The sequence below is a fragment of the Pseudoliparis swirei genome, chromosome 17 (genome assembly GCF_029220125.1).
Source record: "Pseudoliparis swirei isolate HS2019 ecotype Mariana Trench chromosome 17, NWPU_hadal_v1, whole genome shotgun sequence".
NCBI lineage: Eukaryota > Metazoa > Chordata > Actinopteri > Perciformes > Liparidae > Pseudoliparis > Pseudoliparis swirei.
In genome coordinates this window covers 120673-138753 of record NC_079404.1, presented here as the reverse complement: position 1 = coordinate 138753, position 18081 = coordinate 120673, and the positions used below count along the sequence as shown (strand labels likewise).

At 51.4% G+C, this 18081-nt stretch overlaps 1 protein-coding gene across 1 annotated transcript in view; it reads left to right on the top strand.

Moving 5' to 3' along the window:
• Positions 1–18081, top strand: part of arhgap12b (Rho GTPase activating protein 12b) — a 28388-nt gene that overhangs the window by 878 nt on the left and 9429 nt on the right. The window contains exons 2-4 of the mRNA XM_056435664.1: positions 1686–2411; positions 17416–17676; positions 17909–18025. Coding sequence (XP_056291639.1) covers positions 1746–2411; positions 17416–17676; positions 17909–18025 — 1044 coding nt within the window. The 5' untranslated portion in view covers positions 1686–1745. The remainder of the gene's footprint in view (positions 1–1685; positions 2412–17415; positions 17677–17908; positions 18026–18081) is intronic.

The following is an 18081-nucleotide window of genomic DNA, read 5'->3' as shown; positions in this document are numbered from 1 at the left end:
TCTGTGGTCCCTCTGTGGTCCCTCTGTGGCTCCTCTGTGGTCCCTCTGTGGCTTCTCTGTGGCTTCTCTGTGGTCCCTCTGTGGTCCCTCTGTGGTCCCTCTGTGGCTCCTCTGTGGCTTCTCTGTGGTCCCTCTGTGGCTCCTCTGTGGCCCCTCTGGCTCCTTTTTTGTGGTTCTAGACCTCTGCTTCACATCCTGATGGACTTCTCTGTGACATTTAAAGACCAGCCTATCATGAACCGAGTGAACGGTGATGTCACACAGCAGAGCAGCAGGGGCCTCAGCCAGGTGTCCTCAGGGCCCTCTCTGCATGCGTGGACCCTGCTGGAGGTTTTCTACCATTACACGTCCCTCTACGTCTGGGGAAACCACCAATCAGGGGCAGAGTAGTTTCACGGAGTTGATGGAAGAGGATCTCATCATGTAATGCCACGTGTTTGATTGGTCTGCTGGTCCTCAAGGGGCTCGGTCACTCACTGGTGTGTATTTGGGAGCCGCTATCTTTTTGGGATCCGTGTCTCCACTGACCTGCAGCGTGGCCCTCTCCCCCGCTGGCAGGGCACAGGTGCTCATCCTTTATCTCTGAATGAAGTTCACACAGCTGAAACACACACGGCTGAAACACACACGGGTGAAACACACACGGCTGAAACACACACGGCTGAAACACACACGGCTCAAACACACACGGGTGAAACACACACGGGTGAAACACACACGGCTGAAACACACACGGGTGAAACACACACGGCTGAAACACACACGGGTGAAACACACACGGCTGAAACACACACGGCTGAAACACACACAGACCTGGCATAGTGCAGCATTGTGTTTCATGGCGTTGAATCCCATGAAACAAACAATTTAAATCCAATTTGAGAAAGCAGCCCAGGCGGCTCTATTCTGGGCTTCAGTGTGTATTCCTTCACAGGAGGATGGACTCTTTTAGATTCAGTGGCGTGGTCCACCGCCTCACTAAAAGCACCTGTTTCACCGCCAGGATGTCGGTCCTTGCCGGGGGAGGCATCTATTTCAAGGAGGAAGAGGGAGAATGTGATCTGAGGGGAGCTGGCAGCAGCTCGTCTACTATGGTCTGTATTTATTTAGGCTAACGGCGGTGGGACACTCTGACAGACAGATCTATGACTCTGCAGGTCTGGCGAGGGCCCATCTATCCCCTGACCCCAAAGCCTTTTAAAGGTTTCTAAATTGCAGGTGCATTAATGAGAAATGATGCCAAAGTGCAGGGCTCCAAGAAAAGACACATCCTTCTTTTTGTGAAGCATTGTCAGAGGGAGGACGAGCTCCAGGGAGTCCTGTAGCCGGCGGATCGCGTGCAGCATCTCGGGGTCACGTTATCAGCTTCAGCTCCGCACAAGGTGATGGGGTTTGGGGCTGATGTCCTTGGCGGTGGTGTCGGTTACCAGAGCGCTCGGGGTTCTCTTTGTTGTGGATGATCACACTTGGTCCTGTGGCGATCCTTATCGTGTCATCATGTGTTACAGCAGTCGTGCTTTGGGGGTGTGACCCACTGCGAGGCTGGTGGGATGAAACCTGAGCATGTTGATGTGGTTTTCGTACACGTGTTGTCGTATGTTAGTTTGCTGAAGGTCTTGTGCCTTTTTAAAAGAAATATAGACAAATATCATGTGACATTTAACAGTCTGTCTTTTCCCCTGCAGCCAGACATGAGCCCCCCTGGCCTGGGTCGCTGAGGTCAGAGTTCAAGTGTTCCGGCAGCCATGGCCGACCGGGAGGGGCCATCCATCGCCCTGGGCCAGATCTACATCGAGGTGGAGTACGACTATGAGTACAAGGCCAAAGACAAGATGGTGGCCATCCGCCAGGGAGAGTGCTACATGCTGGTGAAGAAGACTAACGAGGACTGGTGGCAGGTGAGGAAGGAGGAGGGCACTAAGGCCTTTTACGTGCCGGCGCAGTACGTCCGGGAGGTACGGCGGGCGCTCATGCCCCCCCAGAAGCCCACCTTGAGGGCCAAACCCACCGCTTTGGATATCTGCCGGGCGTCTAATGAAAACCTCAACAGACCCCATCCGGAAATGTCCAGCTTTGGGCGCCCGTCGCCTTCCTCCACCCCGTCGCCATCTTCTGACCGCGTCACGCCGCCCGCCCTGTCCAAGGACGCCAACCAGAACGTGGGGAGTCCCCACCACTGCAAGGTGGTGGCGGAACTGGTGCTTCTTCACAACAACAACAACCATCACCACGGCAACAGTTCGACGTTGCCACGGACTCGGGCTGACTCGCCCCCGCTCAAAGTGGGGAACAACCACGACCAAAGTCCGGACAGCGGTAAGGCCTCCCCGCCGGGCGACCGCCTGAACAAGCTCCACAACGACTCTGAGTCTGGGGATGAGCTGAGCAGCAGCTCGACGGAACACATGCAGGTGAGGGCTACTTCATCTTTTTAGAGATGGCGTCCCACAAGGACCCGCTTCATTCTGATCTGGACGTTTCCTGCATTCTTTGGTAGTTGAAGAGAATAATCAACGCAGAAACCGGTCACTGTGTTAAAGTTTGTTGGGCATGGTGGAGATGGGAACTTGGATTACAGCCTCTCTTCTTTCATTATTTGTGCCTTCCGCTCCTTTCTTCCATGCTCCCTGATTTATTCCCACATGTCTGTATCAAGTGACTGAGCACGATGCAGGGATCCCAGCTTCCTGATGCCCCACTGAAAAGGCCCCATGAAGCCTCTCTCTCCCTGCATGTCCAGGGTGACCTCCCACCCTCTGATATCTGTCCCTCTGAGTCAGGAGCATGATGGGTGGAGGGCTGCAGGTTTATTCTCCCTCGTCTACAGCTGAGGTGGATCAGACTAGAACAAAGACGAGATCTTCCTTCAAGAGCCACCGCTCTTCCGGGGCCATTTGTTGGGGTGCCGGTCTAGGTCAGGGTCAGCTGGTTTCCAAGGCTGCTTGTGTTCTTTGTTCCTCCTCCTCCACCACGGAGTGAACAAAGAGAGACTGGTTGAATGGAAAGTAGGTCATATCTGAGGCTCAGTCTGTCGCCCGCCGTGTGTGATGTTCCACGTGAGGGGAGGCCGAGTGAGACACAGGTCACACCTTCAGAGCCACATGCGGACCGGCTACTTCATCATCGAGGAGAGAAAAGAGGTTGTTTCCATGTTGCCGCTGGCCTTTAAAGATTTTTTTAATTTCAAGCTTTTCAAATCACACAAAATAAACTCACTTTTCATTCTCAGTCTCCGGCCAGGTGGAAGCGACTCCCTTTGCCAGGTGGCTTTAGTTCGTCCTGAAACATCAAAATGTACCAAACAACTCTTCATCTCCTCACTTCCTCCGCTTTCTGTAACCCTAACCCTGAGAGGAGAGATGAGGGCTGTTTACTGTATATAACTAGTCTAAATGAAATAACCACATGATGAAGCCTACTTTTCTTGACTCTTGTGTGAATTATATACTTGAAAATTAAAGAGTATTTTCATTTAATTAAGAACTTTAGTGCAACATTTTAGTTTCAAGTGAAATGACAGATTAATGAATATTTCAAGTGATACACTGACTGTTTACATGCATGCACACATATTCAGAATATTAACATGTAAGTTTGATCATATTCTTTGAGTTGTACGCTCATCAGATTCATCAGTTGTCTTTTTAGCATAACTATCTCAATAAGATGGCTGAGAATCCCCTAGATGAGGGTATTGGGTTAGTGTGCTCCGAGTCGGGCTGAGCACACGAACTGGGTCGAGCTCCTTGTGACGATAAGCTGGACAACCGATATGAAGCATGCAGCCATGTTCCGCCTCCCGGTGCCGGCTGTGCCGGCTGCCCCTCTTAATTGATTTGGATCTGATCTTGTGGTGTCGATGAACGCCTCCGTGTCCCTGCGCGTGTGATTGGTTAATCTCGGGCTACTACCAACTATTCATCCACTCTTTCATATTCATTGAATGTATTTTAACTCTGTCCTTCTGGTCACATGACATCTATTGTTCTGTCCATCCTGGAGAGGGATCCTCCTCTGTTCTCTCCTCAAGGGTTCTTACCTTTTCCCCCTGAAGGGTTCTTTGGGAGTTTTTCCTGATCCGACGTGAGGTCAAAGGTCAAAGGTCAGGGATGTCAGCCGGCCTCCTGAGTCCTGCCTAGGATGTTAAAGTCTGTTCTCACCCAGGAGGCTGTGTCTGGGCGGTTTGGGTTGTTTCAGACGCTTCCTTGTTCCCCATTTTCAGATGAAACACAAAGCATGAGGGGGGGGGGGGACTTCAATAGTAGGTAGACGAAAATTACAGGGTGGCGGGCGGAGATTTTGTTCTAATGGCAGGGGAAACACTGCCTCCGTCACGCTCCACATGGTGTCGGCCACAAAGGAGGAGCCACCTTCCTCTTCCAGCTGCCGACACGTTTGTCTTGTTAAGTAACTCCTTGTAGCTCCAACGCGCCGTGGAAATAAAAAGAGTAATTCCCCCACAGATTACAAGCTGGATCAGTCGCTCCCCAAAAGTAAGCCGCCTTCCGTTCGTGTTTCACAGAACACGTCCTGGAGAGGTGGCTTTAGGGATGCCCGCATCACTATGACATACCCCTAAAGGCATCCGCCCGGGTTCTCCAAGGGTTGGGAGACAGAAGGAAAGTTCAGTCCGTCTGCCTTCAACCTGCTGTGTGGTCGTCCTGCTTGCTGAAGGGGTGAGGGGGAAGACCCTGAACCAGCAGAGACGGGGGGACAGACGGACATGGTGTCATTGTTAGGTGCAGACGGAGATCCGTGGAGCTGAATGACTTGAGAGGGGCGTCGGCACAAGGCCGGAGGAAGCAGTCGCCGCAGCTCGCGAACATCTGGTCTAGGGCTGCAACTAACCATTATTTTGATTAGCGATTAATCTGTTGATTATTTTTTCGATTAATCGGATGAAAAAACAAACAGTAATTTTCAACCCTTTATCCAAAACAGGGTTCATACGGTCATGGAAAACCTGGAAAAGTCATGGAATTTTTAAATGGCTATTTCAGGGCCTAAATAAGTAATTGAAAAAAATAAAATCCCAAAATGTTTGGAAAAGTAATACAAATGTGTTATATTCAAATGTTAATTTACACGGAATATATACGGTATGCTTTGGAATTCTCACTGTTAGTTTAAATACTACATCTTCTCACTTGTTCATGTATACAGAGTTTTCACAAAATGTTTAATCATGGAAATTTGGTTTAAAGTCATGGAACGGTCCTGGAGACCCACTGGTCACCACGGTGATGAACCTGTTCACTGGTCATGTGATGAACCTGTTCACTGGTCATTTGGATGAACCTGTCCACTGGTCATTAGATTAGATAATCCTTTATTAGTCCCACAATGGGGAAATTTCAGGATCACAGCAGCGGGTGCACATTAGAGCATTAATAAACAAAATACAATATTAAATGTACAGAGGAATACAAAATATATATATATACAAGGCAGTGATTAAAGTGAATTGTCAGCAGGTTAAAGTGATCCATTTCTACATCTGAACATTTAAACAAGTCTAAGGATAATACCAATGTGGGGTTGGAAAAAATGAAAAATGTCCACATCATTGGCATCTTGGAGTGTTTGGCCAAATAAGTCGGCCCATCCGATGTCCCACAGCGCCGCTCGTCAGCTCCGTTCGGACGGTCCTTCTGCCCGTTGCACTGCAAAGCCTGGGGGAGACGCTCGCTTCTGTTCCCACAGGGGAGCTGGCCGAGGGGACATCGAGCGCCTCGGCCAGCCGGCCAGCAGCGCGCTCTCCGTTGTCCTGTCCGCTCGTAGAACCCGTCGAGCGCAGCGTGCGTGTCCGGAGTGAACTCCGTGGGCCGAGTCTCCGTGAACACCACGAGGCTCCCGGTACTCGCTCTGATGGCGGGTCACTGCCGTCAGCTCGTCCACCTTGTTGACGAGAGACCTCACGTTTCCCACGATGACGGAGGGCAGGACGGGTTTAAAACGTCTTCTCCTGGCCCGACGCTTCACCCCTGCACGGCATCCCCGTTTCCTTCTCCGCAGCTCGTGGGGAACATCAGATCTCGCCTCGGGCAGCAGCACCGCCGCGTCTCGAAAAGCCACCAGTTGGTCCCTTGAGTCGACAAACACGGTCTCCATGGCTACGTGCCGGGTCCCCAGACACAGTGGTGAAAATAGATTTTAAAAACAGCATAAAGACCATGACAAACTTGACGTGTCTAGCTGTCAGTGCGCTGATTACTCCGATAGTCAGGGGAGGGGAACAAAATAGCAACAGAGTAACATAAAATACAAATAATATAAGAAAAGCTCTAAGTGCATGGGAGCTGCTGTGAAAGGCAGCCACTCGTGCGGCGCCTAGCAACCAAGCTAGTCATGAGGATGAACCTGTTCATTGGTCATGTGGATGAACCTGTTCATTGGTCATGTGGATGAACCTGTTCATTGGTCATGTGATGAACCTGTTCATTGGTCATGTGGATGAACCTGTTCATTGGTCATGTGGATGAACCTGTTCACTGGTCATGAGGATGAACCTGTTCACTGGTCATGAGGATGAACCTGTTCACTGGTCATGAGGATGAACCTGTTCACTGTTCATGAGGATGAACCTGTTTATTGGTCATGTGGATGAACCTGTTCACTGTTCATGAGGATGAACCTGTTCATTGGTCATGTGGATGAACCTGTTCATTGGTCATGAGGATGAACCTGTTCATTGGTCATGTGGATGAACCTGTTCATTGGTCATGTGGATGAACCTGTTCATTGGTCATGAGGATGAACCTGTTCATTGGTCATGTGATGAACCTGTTCATTGGTCATGTGGATGAACCCTGTTCATTGGTCATGTGGATGAACCTGTTCATTGGTCATGTGGATGAACCTGTTCACTGGTCATGAGGATGAACCTGTTCACTGTTCATGAGGATGAACCTGTTTATTGGTCATGTGGATGAACCTGTTCACTGTTCATGAGGATGAACCTGTTCATTGGTCATGTGGATGAACCTGTTCATTGGTCATGTGGATGAACCTGTTCACTGGTCATGTGGATGAACCTGTTCACTGGTCATGAGGATGAACCTGTTCATTGGTCATGAGGATGAACCTGTTCACTGGTCATGTGGATGAACCTGTTCATTGGTCATGAGGATGAACCTGTTCATTGGTCATGAGGATGAACCTGTTCACTGGTCATGTGGATGAACCTGTTCATTGGTCATGTGATGAACCTGTTCATTGGTCATGTGGATGAACCTGTTCACTGGTCATGTGGATGAACCTGTTAATTGGTCATGGGATGAACCTGTTCACTGGTCATGTGGATGAACCCGTCATAAACAGACTGACAGCGGTTTACTCTCGTGAGTTGGCTATTTATGGGTTAAACGCGTCATACGTGTCGGTGAGGGGGCGGGGCTTATCTCTGTTGCCTTTCTCCGTCGAAAAATATTTTCCGCCATCCGCCACGAAACCCCCCCCCCCCCCCCCCACGTTTTCTACGTTATACTCTTGTGGAAATGCCACACGTGGTAACATGTAGCGCCCTGGTGTCTGGGGTCATGACGTCACCCGGAGGCGCACTCAGCTCCGTGAATGTCTCCGACTACGTGAAGGACTTCCGCATCCAGCGCCACGTGAGCAGCAGCAGCCAATTAGATTCATCAACAGAGGAGCAGCTCAGCGCTGATTGGCTCTCACAACGCAGCGTTCTGTCCTCTCACTCCGCTCCGGTTTCTCCAGCTATTTTAATAATCATTTTTATCGATTCGTTGTTGCAGCCCTACTCTGGTCATTGTCCTCGTTGTTTCTGCCGAGTTGTTGGTTGCTGACTTGTGCAGCGAGAAGGGGACGCTGAAACGCCAAGGGCACTTTGAATACGTGTTCACTCCGGGAGGTTTGATGGATTTAACTGCTGCTGTGCAGTGAATCGGATCATTATTGTCCAGTGACGCAAGTTTTCTCCCACGTGCACAGAATGTGTGTATTGTTCATGTGGCGGTCAGCGGCGGCTGGACGCTCCAGGTTGACCTCCTGGTCCCGAACATGACCTGCTCACTGCACGTCCATCTTTAGCTGCAGAGCAATTTACAAATAAGCCGAGGTCCCTTTGAAGTGAGCATGTCCTCTTGGTCAACACGGCAACCTGCTCCATGCGGCCCGTGGTTCTGGAGCTGCTCCCGGCCCGGCTGAAGAGGAGGCCCCGCTTGTTTTCCAGTGCATGCTTGACATTCCTGCTCCCAGCGAGGAGGCCGTGAGCAGACCCTCAGTAACGTGATGTTACACCCTGAGTCTGCTGCCGCTCTCCTCGTTCCTCTGTCAGTTTCTCTGCAACTTTCCCTTCTCACTCTCACCTCTTTTATTCCTTCCTTTTCTTCCTCTTCCTGTGGTGACCTTTTATTCCCTTCATCCCAGTCTCTGAATCATGTTGTCAGATGTAGTTCAACCTGAGACCACCATTTATTTTATTCTTACCCACATCGATCCTGATCCTGTGACACAAGAGGATTACACCCCTCCCCCTCCCTGAGGCTTCCAGACAAACCACAAGAGGGGGGGGGGCATTTAACCCTATTTCTTCCCTTGAAGTGTTGGCTAAAGGTGAGCCACATGCTTTCTCTCATTGATTACGTCCAGCGTAGATTTACCAGGAGTCATTTGGGATGGATCGCCCAGTGATGCAACAAAATGTAATGAAATATTCAGAGTTTACCTCCACGTTGTAATCTGGGCCCGTGGCTGAAAGTGGACCTCATGTTACAATAAAAGTAAAGACCACCAAGCAGCTAATGCAGAAGGAAGGCCTAAAACCTGGTTCTAAAGAAGGACCCGTTCTTCAGGAGCTCCCTGGTTCATGTTTGTCGGTCCACCATTCAAAGCACCATGTGTGGTTCTGTGGGTGCTGGACCTTGGTCGGGTCAGCACTATCTCTGCTGGAGCAAAACAAACCTCTGTGGACAGAAGCCACGACTTCATCTTCTGCTCCAGTTCTTCAAGCCAGGAAGTCAGAAGTTGGACCAAAGTGCTCGTTTAAAATCAAATTAAATTGTCAACACTCCAGTTGTGTTCATGAGTAAATCCTTGACATTGTTTGTTGTGAAGCTGTCTGCGTCCAGATGAGCTCAACTCGCCCTGATAAGCCTTTTGACATCACCTGCTCCCAGGAGGACAAACATGATGAATCACAAATGAGGATGTAACTGGCTGAGCATGCCGTCTCTCGTCTCTGCTTGGGACAGGCAGTGATTGTTTGCCATGGATGGAGCTGACGGAGACCAACTCCACCCTGATGCTATGCTCGTGGTTCAACAGACACCCGCTAGTCCAGCTCCTTTGACCCCGGCATCACGCCGCGTTTACATGTTATCTGACTAGATCGCTGTACGGCTCGTCTTCTTTCTGGATTACTTTTAAAACATCAACTGATTTTAAAATAGACACGCAAACCAGGAGAAGAAGAGTTTGGCTTCATGACCACAGCCAGCTGATCAGTCGGCACAGCAGGGCCCTTGTACCTTGTTTGGGAGCTTCAGAGAATAAGCTGTGTGTGTGTTCCAGTGAAATGCTACTAGAACAGTGTTTGTTATGGATTATAAAGACGGGGCAGGCCAAAGCGCCATAATCATCTAAGAAGTGTTGCTGGCTGAGCTTTACACAGCGGCCACTGTGGGACGAGAGTGGTTTACAGGTCAGACCCCCACCCCCCCCCTGGAAGTTGCTTCAATACTCGATGACTCCCCACAGTTACCTTTGGAGAATATTCCGTGCGATGAAGCCAACACTCACACGATGTCCTCACCACACAATCTAAAACGATGAATACTAATGAACACATTAAAGCTGAGGGTTTCTTGTCGAGCAGGTCCAAGTGGACATGTGAGACGTGTCGAGTTCATCGGATATTCTGAGTGAGGGGTGTCACGGTTCAGACTGAGGGGGCGCTAGAGAGCACTTTCTTTTAAACCCAAATGTTACGTCTATATCGTACGTCTAGTTTCACCAAGCCTGACACATTTTGTGAGTTTTGGGTTCTATATATTATATAAGTACCCCCAATATGACCCAATGTTCTCATATAAAAAGCAGAATAATAATACCCCAATGACTTCAGGGTCTTCTGCTCCCTGCTCAGCCTCATCCAGGCTGACGGTTTGAATCGTGACTTCTGGAGATGATGCTCAGCTCGATCAGGCTGCATCAATGGATGTTTTAATTGAATTCCTAAAGGACTCCCTCCGTTTAACTCTCCATGGAGCAAGAAACAAAACTCGTTTTCTACAAGAATCTTACGGGTGAAGTTTTCCTTTGCAGCTGAACATAACTTTAACTCTTTAGTTCCTGTTTCAGGCTTTACACCCTGAGCTCATAAAGTAGCTGTCTGGACCTCCACCAGTTCTGAGCCCATTTGGGCCCTGATCCAATCTCCCTCTGTGTCTCTGAAGCAAACCCACTGACCCGGTTTGCTCCAGATCCCCATCGGCACCACTCGGCAGGAGAAGACCGCCTGGTGGCTCGAGGTTACTGAGTCCTCCGGGCCCGGCCCGGCACACATCCTGTCAACGGGCCGCAGACAGAGTTCCTTTACGGGCCGATGCCGGCTCGACAAAACAACGGCACCAGTCTTGCTAATGTGGACATGCCCGGTGGAAATAAAATTTCTTTCTACAGAAGCGGCTCTGTGACTATCAATTCCCCAACCAAGACCCTCATGGGTCACGCAGAGGACCAACGGGACCCCTTAGAGCCTGGGAAAGTGGTTCTGTGAAGTACTTTGGAGCAGCGTGCTTATTTAGCATTTTCCAGAAGGGAAGCCCAATGTATTTTTTAATGGAGGCCTTGTGATTCCAGAAGTCTGAGAGGAAGTGCTCATAGCATCGGGCGTGACGTCGCAGCCGTGTTCGGGTTAGATGCAGCAGGACCTCCAGGGTCAAGAACCTGGGCCTGTTCTCAGGTCCACATGCAGACCCAGTGTCCCGCTGATGGTGCACTCCATGTCTCTGACGCGTGTGACGGCACAGACACACACGGCCTCTCCCGGACAGGGACAACAACAATGGCTTCACAGTGAATGCTGGAGCGTCTCTCTGGGGGGGGCGCGGTCCGGTAGTGGGATGAGCGACCCGTGACCCATAGGACGGGACACAATGCACCTTTCTGTCCCCACACAGGCTCACACTCCGAGTCATGGTGCTACGTGGGCCAATGGGAGAGGGGCTGGACATTTAAATGTGGCCTTTAAAGGTGCCCCGCCCACTTCACCATGGTGCCCCGCCCACGTCACCACAGACCAGTATTATTCATTAAAGTCCATGATTGATGATTAAAGGGCCAGTGTGTAGAGGTGAGGCGATCTCTAATATTCATGACTAGGTTTTCATAAGCGTCCTATTACCTGAAGCTACTCCTTCACATCCACTCTCCAACACCGGGAGTGTGTCCTTCTCTCGGGGCGTTGCATTGATTTGATCAAATATAATAATCTGCCAGATGTTGATTCCAGATGTTCCTGTCTGCCACCTCTTCACCTCCTTCCTGAGGGCATCCTCTCCTTCCCGCCCTCCTCAGATAGGCTGATGTTTCCTTTGCTTCATAATCCTGCTCAACATGTGTTTCTGCTCGTGGAGATTAAGCTACACCATCGCACATGGTGCTGCCCACAGTCTGGATCAGCCTGCACCAGGTCCACAACAAGGTCCCTGGATCAGCCTGCACCGGGTCCACAACAAGGTCCCTGGATCAGCCTGCACCGGGTCCACAACAAGGTCTGTGGATCAGCCTGCACCAGGTCCACAACAAGGTCCCTGGATCAGCCTGCACCAGGTCCACAACAAGGTCTGTGGATCAGCCTGCACCAGGTCCACAACAAGGTCCCTGGATCAGCCTGCACCGGGTCCACAACAAGGTCCCTGGATCAGCCTGCACCGGGTCCACAACAAGGTCCCTGGATCAGCCTGCACCAGGTCCACAACAAGGTCCCTGGATCAGCCTGCACCGGGTCCACAACAAGGTCCCTGGATCAGCCTGCACCAGGTCCACAACAAGGTCCCTGGATCAGCCTGCACCAGGTCCACAACAAGGTCCCTGGATCAGCCTGCACCGGGTCCACAACAAGGTCCCTGGATCAGCCTGCACCAGGTCCACAACAAGGTCCCTGGATCAGCCTGCACCAGGTCCACAACAAGGTCCCTGGATCAGCCTGCACCAGGTCCACAACAAGGTCCCTGGATCAGCCTGCACCGGGTCCACAACAAGGTCCCTGGATCAGCCTGCACCGGGTCCACAACAAGGTCCCTGGATCAGCCTGCACCGGGTCCACAACAAGATCACATGAAGCATATACTTCTATACAACCAGAGGAGTCGCCCCTTGGTGGTCAGGAGAGAGAATGCGACCAGTCTGAGGTAGATGATGTGCGGCTCATCTTCCCCGCTGACCTTCCTGTGGCGGCCTAAAGGAAGCGGTGAAGGGGGCGTGTATTAGTGTCCACACAGCTGATGACTTTCCACAACTCAACATGTAATCTCATATTTTCCTCCGACACTCAAAGGACAGAAACACGGCGGGGGGTGTTCTCCTCTTTCTGCTTCCTGTCACATGACCTTCTGTGGAGGAGGTGGGTTTCAGACGGCGTTGTGGGCTCGAGCCAGAGCAGAGAGGCTTTAGGACCATGGGGTAGAGCTTGGAGTCGAGCCGCTACTCCGTCGCATCGAAAGGAGTCAGCTGACGTGGTTCGGGCCTCTAATGAAGACGCCTCCTGGACCCGTTAGAGGTTTTCCAGGCATGTCCAAACATTATATGCCAAATCATTTAAATAGTAAATATACCGTGTTGACGCGCTAAATGTGTGTGGGAGACCGTCAGCCTGTCAACAACCACTTAAGTTAATGTGAAAAAATATAATATATCGCCACTCATCCTCACGGAGAGAAGCCCCGCCCCCTTTACGGGACACCGGCCCAACGTGTGTGTGCGGCAGCGAGCAAACATTTCAGTCGTTTCGGCAAGGACGGCTTCTCATTGGCGGATGAAACGTGAATCTTGGGCCACAAAAATGTGCGCTCATTGGCCAATGACATCGTTTTATTATTTCACGTGACTGGACTATTCGGCCAATCAGACACCGGTATCGTTCCCTCAGCCAGAGAGCTCCACGGAGCTACGAGCAGGTAGCTAACGGAGCTGTTAGCTGGAGGCTCAGTGAGTAATGCTGTTTAGTTTCCCCTGTCTGTTGTTCCAAAGTCCTGGGACTGAAACTCTCTGGACTACAACGGGGTGAGGGATCTACAGAGCTTCAGACAAGTGTAAAGCACGAATCTTGCCGCAGTTATCTAGCTAAGAACATGGAGCTAACTCGCTAACAGCATGAAGCTAACCCTGTTTGCAGACCGAACTGGCATCGAAAACACAACGAAGAAGTTCTGAAAAACAGACACATTCCCTCCAGAATAATGAAACAGGCTGGTTACAGACATGATGACTTTAACCAGAGTTATGGAGACGTTTGCCCACTTTAAAGAGAGGAGCTACTTTTCTTTACATATAGTGGGTCTACTCTGTCAGACAATGTAACATGTGATCTCTTTCTGACTCTATTCTGAACCTCTTTCATGTGAGGGTGAAACTCTTTTATTCTGTAAACCTCTGAAACCCAACCCAATGTTCCTTAAAGCTGCTCTGAACCTCTCATGCCCAAAGTTACAGTGTGTTGATAGTTGTTATTGGACAGTGTTGAGCACGTTGTGTTCTTTAAATAAAGCTTTGTTTTTTACAATATTCTACTCAAAACCTCTTTTCTTCTCATTGAGTGCTATTTAAACTGCGCCCCCCCCCCCAAAAAAAATTTCACCAGCCGCCACTGCTCTGGACCCCCAGAATGATCTGGACAGTGTTGGTGAGAGGAGGTCTGGGTCAGCTGCTGGTCTGCTGCCTGAGACCAGACCAGGACTAGGAGGATGAGGATGGATGGCCTGTTGGGTGAACTTTGAGCATGGCCACCCGTCAAGCAATCCACTCAGTCTCTCTCTCTCTCAGTGGCTCAGGTCACTCAGCTAATGAGTGTTCCTCTTTAAGAAGTGAGCAGCGAGGCCCTAAATAGATCTTAAAACCCTTTAATCTGCCCGAGGCCTCTGCTGGTCTGTGTGATCCAGTCTGGATGCAGTGAGGCTGCTGAAGCTGTTCATCCACGTAGCTCTGGCTCGGCCCCCCGTCAGACCTTACTGGATCGCGCTCCTCTTCTTGGACCATGTTTTCGTACGTGAACAGCCCGCCCTACATGGTGAGTGTCTGGCTGTGTTGGAGGACTTGCTGGTCCCGGGACAGGGACTCTCATTCAGGATCTTCTTGGTTTGGCTCAGAACATGGAGTCATGACCTTGAGTCATGGCAGCTTCTCTCGGGACATTTTCACTTTTTAGAAAGAAAGAGGCGTCTCTGGGAGGTTGGAGCGCGGTGGTGCACACACACACACACACACACACACACACACACCTGTCCTCCAGTGAAGGCAGAGGGCAGACTCTCTCCATGACCACAGCTGTCCAGTAGACCTGCTGTGGTTTCTTTCTTCTCTCGAGGACCTTTGTGTCAGTGTTCCAGGCCGGGGTCGCCGTGTGACTCTTCACCCCTCTCTTTACTTCTACTTTATGTTTGCAATACAAGGAACACGTTGAGTATTGGGCAGTACGTTGGTGTGGTCTGATGTCACATGAAGTCTTCTCTGAATACCTTGTGTTTCTCATGCAGTGACACATCGCCACCGGCTCTGATTCTGCTGTAGTTGTGATGCTTAACCACGACGGGTCTGTCCTCAGCTTTAAGGCCCAGCCTTGGTTATCCATGCGGAGCAGGTCCTTTGTCCTGAAGGTGCTTCAGACCTCCTTCCTCAAGGGAAGCGTACCCATACAAATACATCATAAAGTACCAGGATATTCTCCTGCAGTGTGCTGCTCTGCTTCTGACCGGCCATGTGGAACGTGGTCAATGTAGACTTCACCATGTGACGCCTGAACAGAGCGTGACCTTTGACCCTTTTAACCGCAGAGGGGAGCAAGCTGTTCGTCCAGCGTGGATCAATAAGCTTGTGATGGCCTCCAGCCTGATGTCCTCTATGTGGTCGCCGACACGGAGCCTTCAGTAATCTGTCAGTTAGTCCCAGAGCTGAAGAGATGCGAGTGTCTCAGCTGTCGTCCAGTGCCATGTCAATCTGCTCCATTATTTAGAAGTAAAACTGAAGCCAGCTTGACAAGCAACATGGACTTCAATCACGCTGTAAAGTGTCTGGTTCCATCTGCGGTAGCTGCAGAGCGTGGAGGCTCAAACAGGAAGTACTGAGCGCTGTGTGGCGTTACACGAGGTGTCAGGCAAGTGAAGGGTTAAAGCTGCAGCCTCGCTGTGCTAGCCTCCGGCTGCACAGAGAGACTCGTGTTATCACCATGTGGATTTCTCTGAGGGGTTGGACCAATGTGGACTTCAGGAGTCTGAGGTGTGGTTCTCTGACGGGTCGTTCTGCACACCTGGTGATCGGACTGGGCCGATGGCTCTGGACCCCCAGCTCAGTGTGATATATATACCTGTATATATATATCTATATATTTCATACACGGTGCTCTTTCCTGTATCGAGTTTGCCTTCTACGTTGGTCTTGACGGGTCCTTAACGTTGAGCGGGACCACATGTAGAGGAAGTGGACTTATGAAGCTTCACTCTTCTTCTTCTTTACTTTAGTGATTAAATCTATGCATACCGCCTTCCATATCTACTACAATGTCAAAGAGTGAACAATAGGAAGTCAGCCAGTGGGCAGCCGGGCCAGCGAGGCAGCGTAATTGGCTTGAACTAATCAGCTGCAGGCAGGAGGGCCGGATTAGTCATCAACCTGAGCTTAGTGTCAGCTGTCGGCCGCATGCTGCTCAGCCTCCAAGAAACCAGAGGAATAATCGGCAAGAAAACTTCTTCACATATAGTTCTGTTTGTAGCCAGCGCCACGGATCAGACCCGTCATACTGATTATGGATGTGCTGAAATCAGTCTGCAGAGGCGCTCATTAAGTTGTCCTCGTCCCAAAGTGTGACTCTTAATGGTCTTTGATTGGCGGAGACCCCTCAGTGAGTAATGAGAGCGATTTGGCAATGCCGCTTCCATTAAAGAAACCCCATTGGTCCGTGGGCTGCGGTTGTGAAGCCTCAAGTTCGGGTATTCTGGTGGTCTATTCTGGTGTTTTTTGCAACCAAAGAGACCATATTTGGTCTGTGGAAGAGTGACGTAGAGGTGGTCTTCACGGCGAGCCTCTAGGGTCCGACATGGTCTGCTCCGAGGTCGCTGCTGTTCAATGTCCATCACGTCATGTTGTGAACGTGGCGCTCGACCACGTGTTCTTCTCTCATCCTCGTTTCCGTTAAATTCTCCTCACAGCAACACGGTGATGTCGGTCCTAACCAAACGCTCCGTCACCCAGTGAGTGGACAGACGCTCAGGTCTGCTCCCTGGTTGTGGTGTCTGCTCCCTGGTTACGGCGTCTGCTCCCTGGTTACGGCGTCTGCTCCCTGGTTACGGCGTCTGCTCCCTGGTTACGGCGTCTGCTCCCTGGTTACGGCGTCTGCTCCCTGGTTGTGGCGTCTGCTCCCTGGTTGTGGCGTCTGCTCCCTGGTTACGGCGTCTGCTCCCTGGTTACGGCGTCTGCTCCCTGGTTGTGGCGTCTGCTCCCTGGTTGTGGCGTCTGCTCCCTGGTTGCGGCGTCTGCTCCCTGGTTGTGGCGTCTGCTCCCTGGTTACGGCGTCTGCTCCTGGTTCGGCGCCTGCTCCTGGTTGTGGCGTCTGCTCCCTGGTTGTGGCGCCTGCTCCTGGTTCTGGCGTCCTGCTCCCTGGTTGTGGCGTCTGCTTCCTGGTTGTGGCGTCTGCTCCCTGGTTGCGGCGTCTGCTCCCTGGTTACGGCGTCTGCTCCCTGGTTGTGGCGTCTGCTCCCTGGTTGTGGCATCTGCTCCCTGGTTACGGCGTCTGCTCCCTGGTTGTGGCGTCTGCTCCCTGGTTGTGGCGTCTGCTCCCTGGTTACGGCGCCTGCTCCCGGACGCTGCTTTCACCATTCTGCTTCTCTATCTCCCTCTTTCTCTTTCCTTTGTAACTTCTGTTTTGAGAAGTGCTACACACGTTAGCACTCCCATGCTAATAGCGGTCGCCTTTTACGCCACATTGTGTGTCCCAGGTCTCGATCAGTGATGAATGATTATGTGATTGTATCTGTGCGAGCCGTGAGATGTGATCAGCTGCTCCCTGTCCTGCACTGTGGAGACTCAGAACTCTGAGAGAGAAGTTTGGTTTTCGGTCTCTAAATTCATGCAATGCCTTTGAATCAATAGCAGACACTCTGGAGAAGCTCGAGGGAACAAGTACAGTTTAGATCTTTCTTAAAAACCTCAGGATCTGACTCCTCCCCCTTCCTCCACCAGACAACATCCCCCACGGCTCAGGGCCGGTCCGACTCGCCGGTCTACACCAACCTCCAGGAGCTGAAGCTGTCTCAGTCCAGCCTGCCGCCCATCCCCTCCAGCTCCCCGCTCCACATCCTGGGTGACTGGGAGACCCACAAAGACCTCAGCGGGAGGCACTTCTACTACAATCGGGCCAGCGGGGAGCGCACCTGGAAGCCGCCGCGCAGCCGGGACGCCGGCGGCAGCAGCCGAGGAGACAGCCAGACGGCAGAGAGCGAGGTGAGGCTGAGTGAGAGAGTGAGTGTGAGAGAGAGGTGAGGCTCAGAGAGAAAGAGAGAGAGAGAGGTGAGGCTCTGAAAGAGAGAGGAGAGGCTCAGAAAGAGAGAGAGAGAGAGACCGAGGGCCCACAGGTAGTAGTCCAGGTCAGAGGTCTTGTGGTACCCTAACCCTGAAGATGATGATGTGAAGCTATGAGACTCCAGCCTGTTGACGAAGCTGCTGTTCTCCTCAGGAGAACTGCAGCAGCAGCCAATCGGACAGCCAGTACGGGTCGCCCCCTAGAGGCTGGTCCGAGGAAATGGACCCGCACGGACACATGCTCTACGTCTCCGAGTCCACGCAGGAGAAGGTACGCCCATCCCCCTGAAGCGGACCTGTTGGTCCTGTTGGTCCTGATGCTGACCT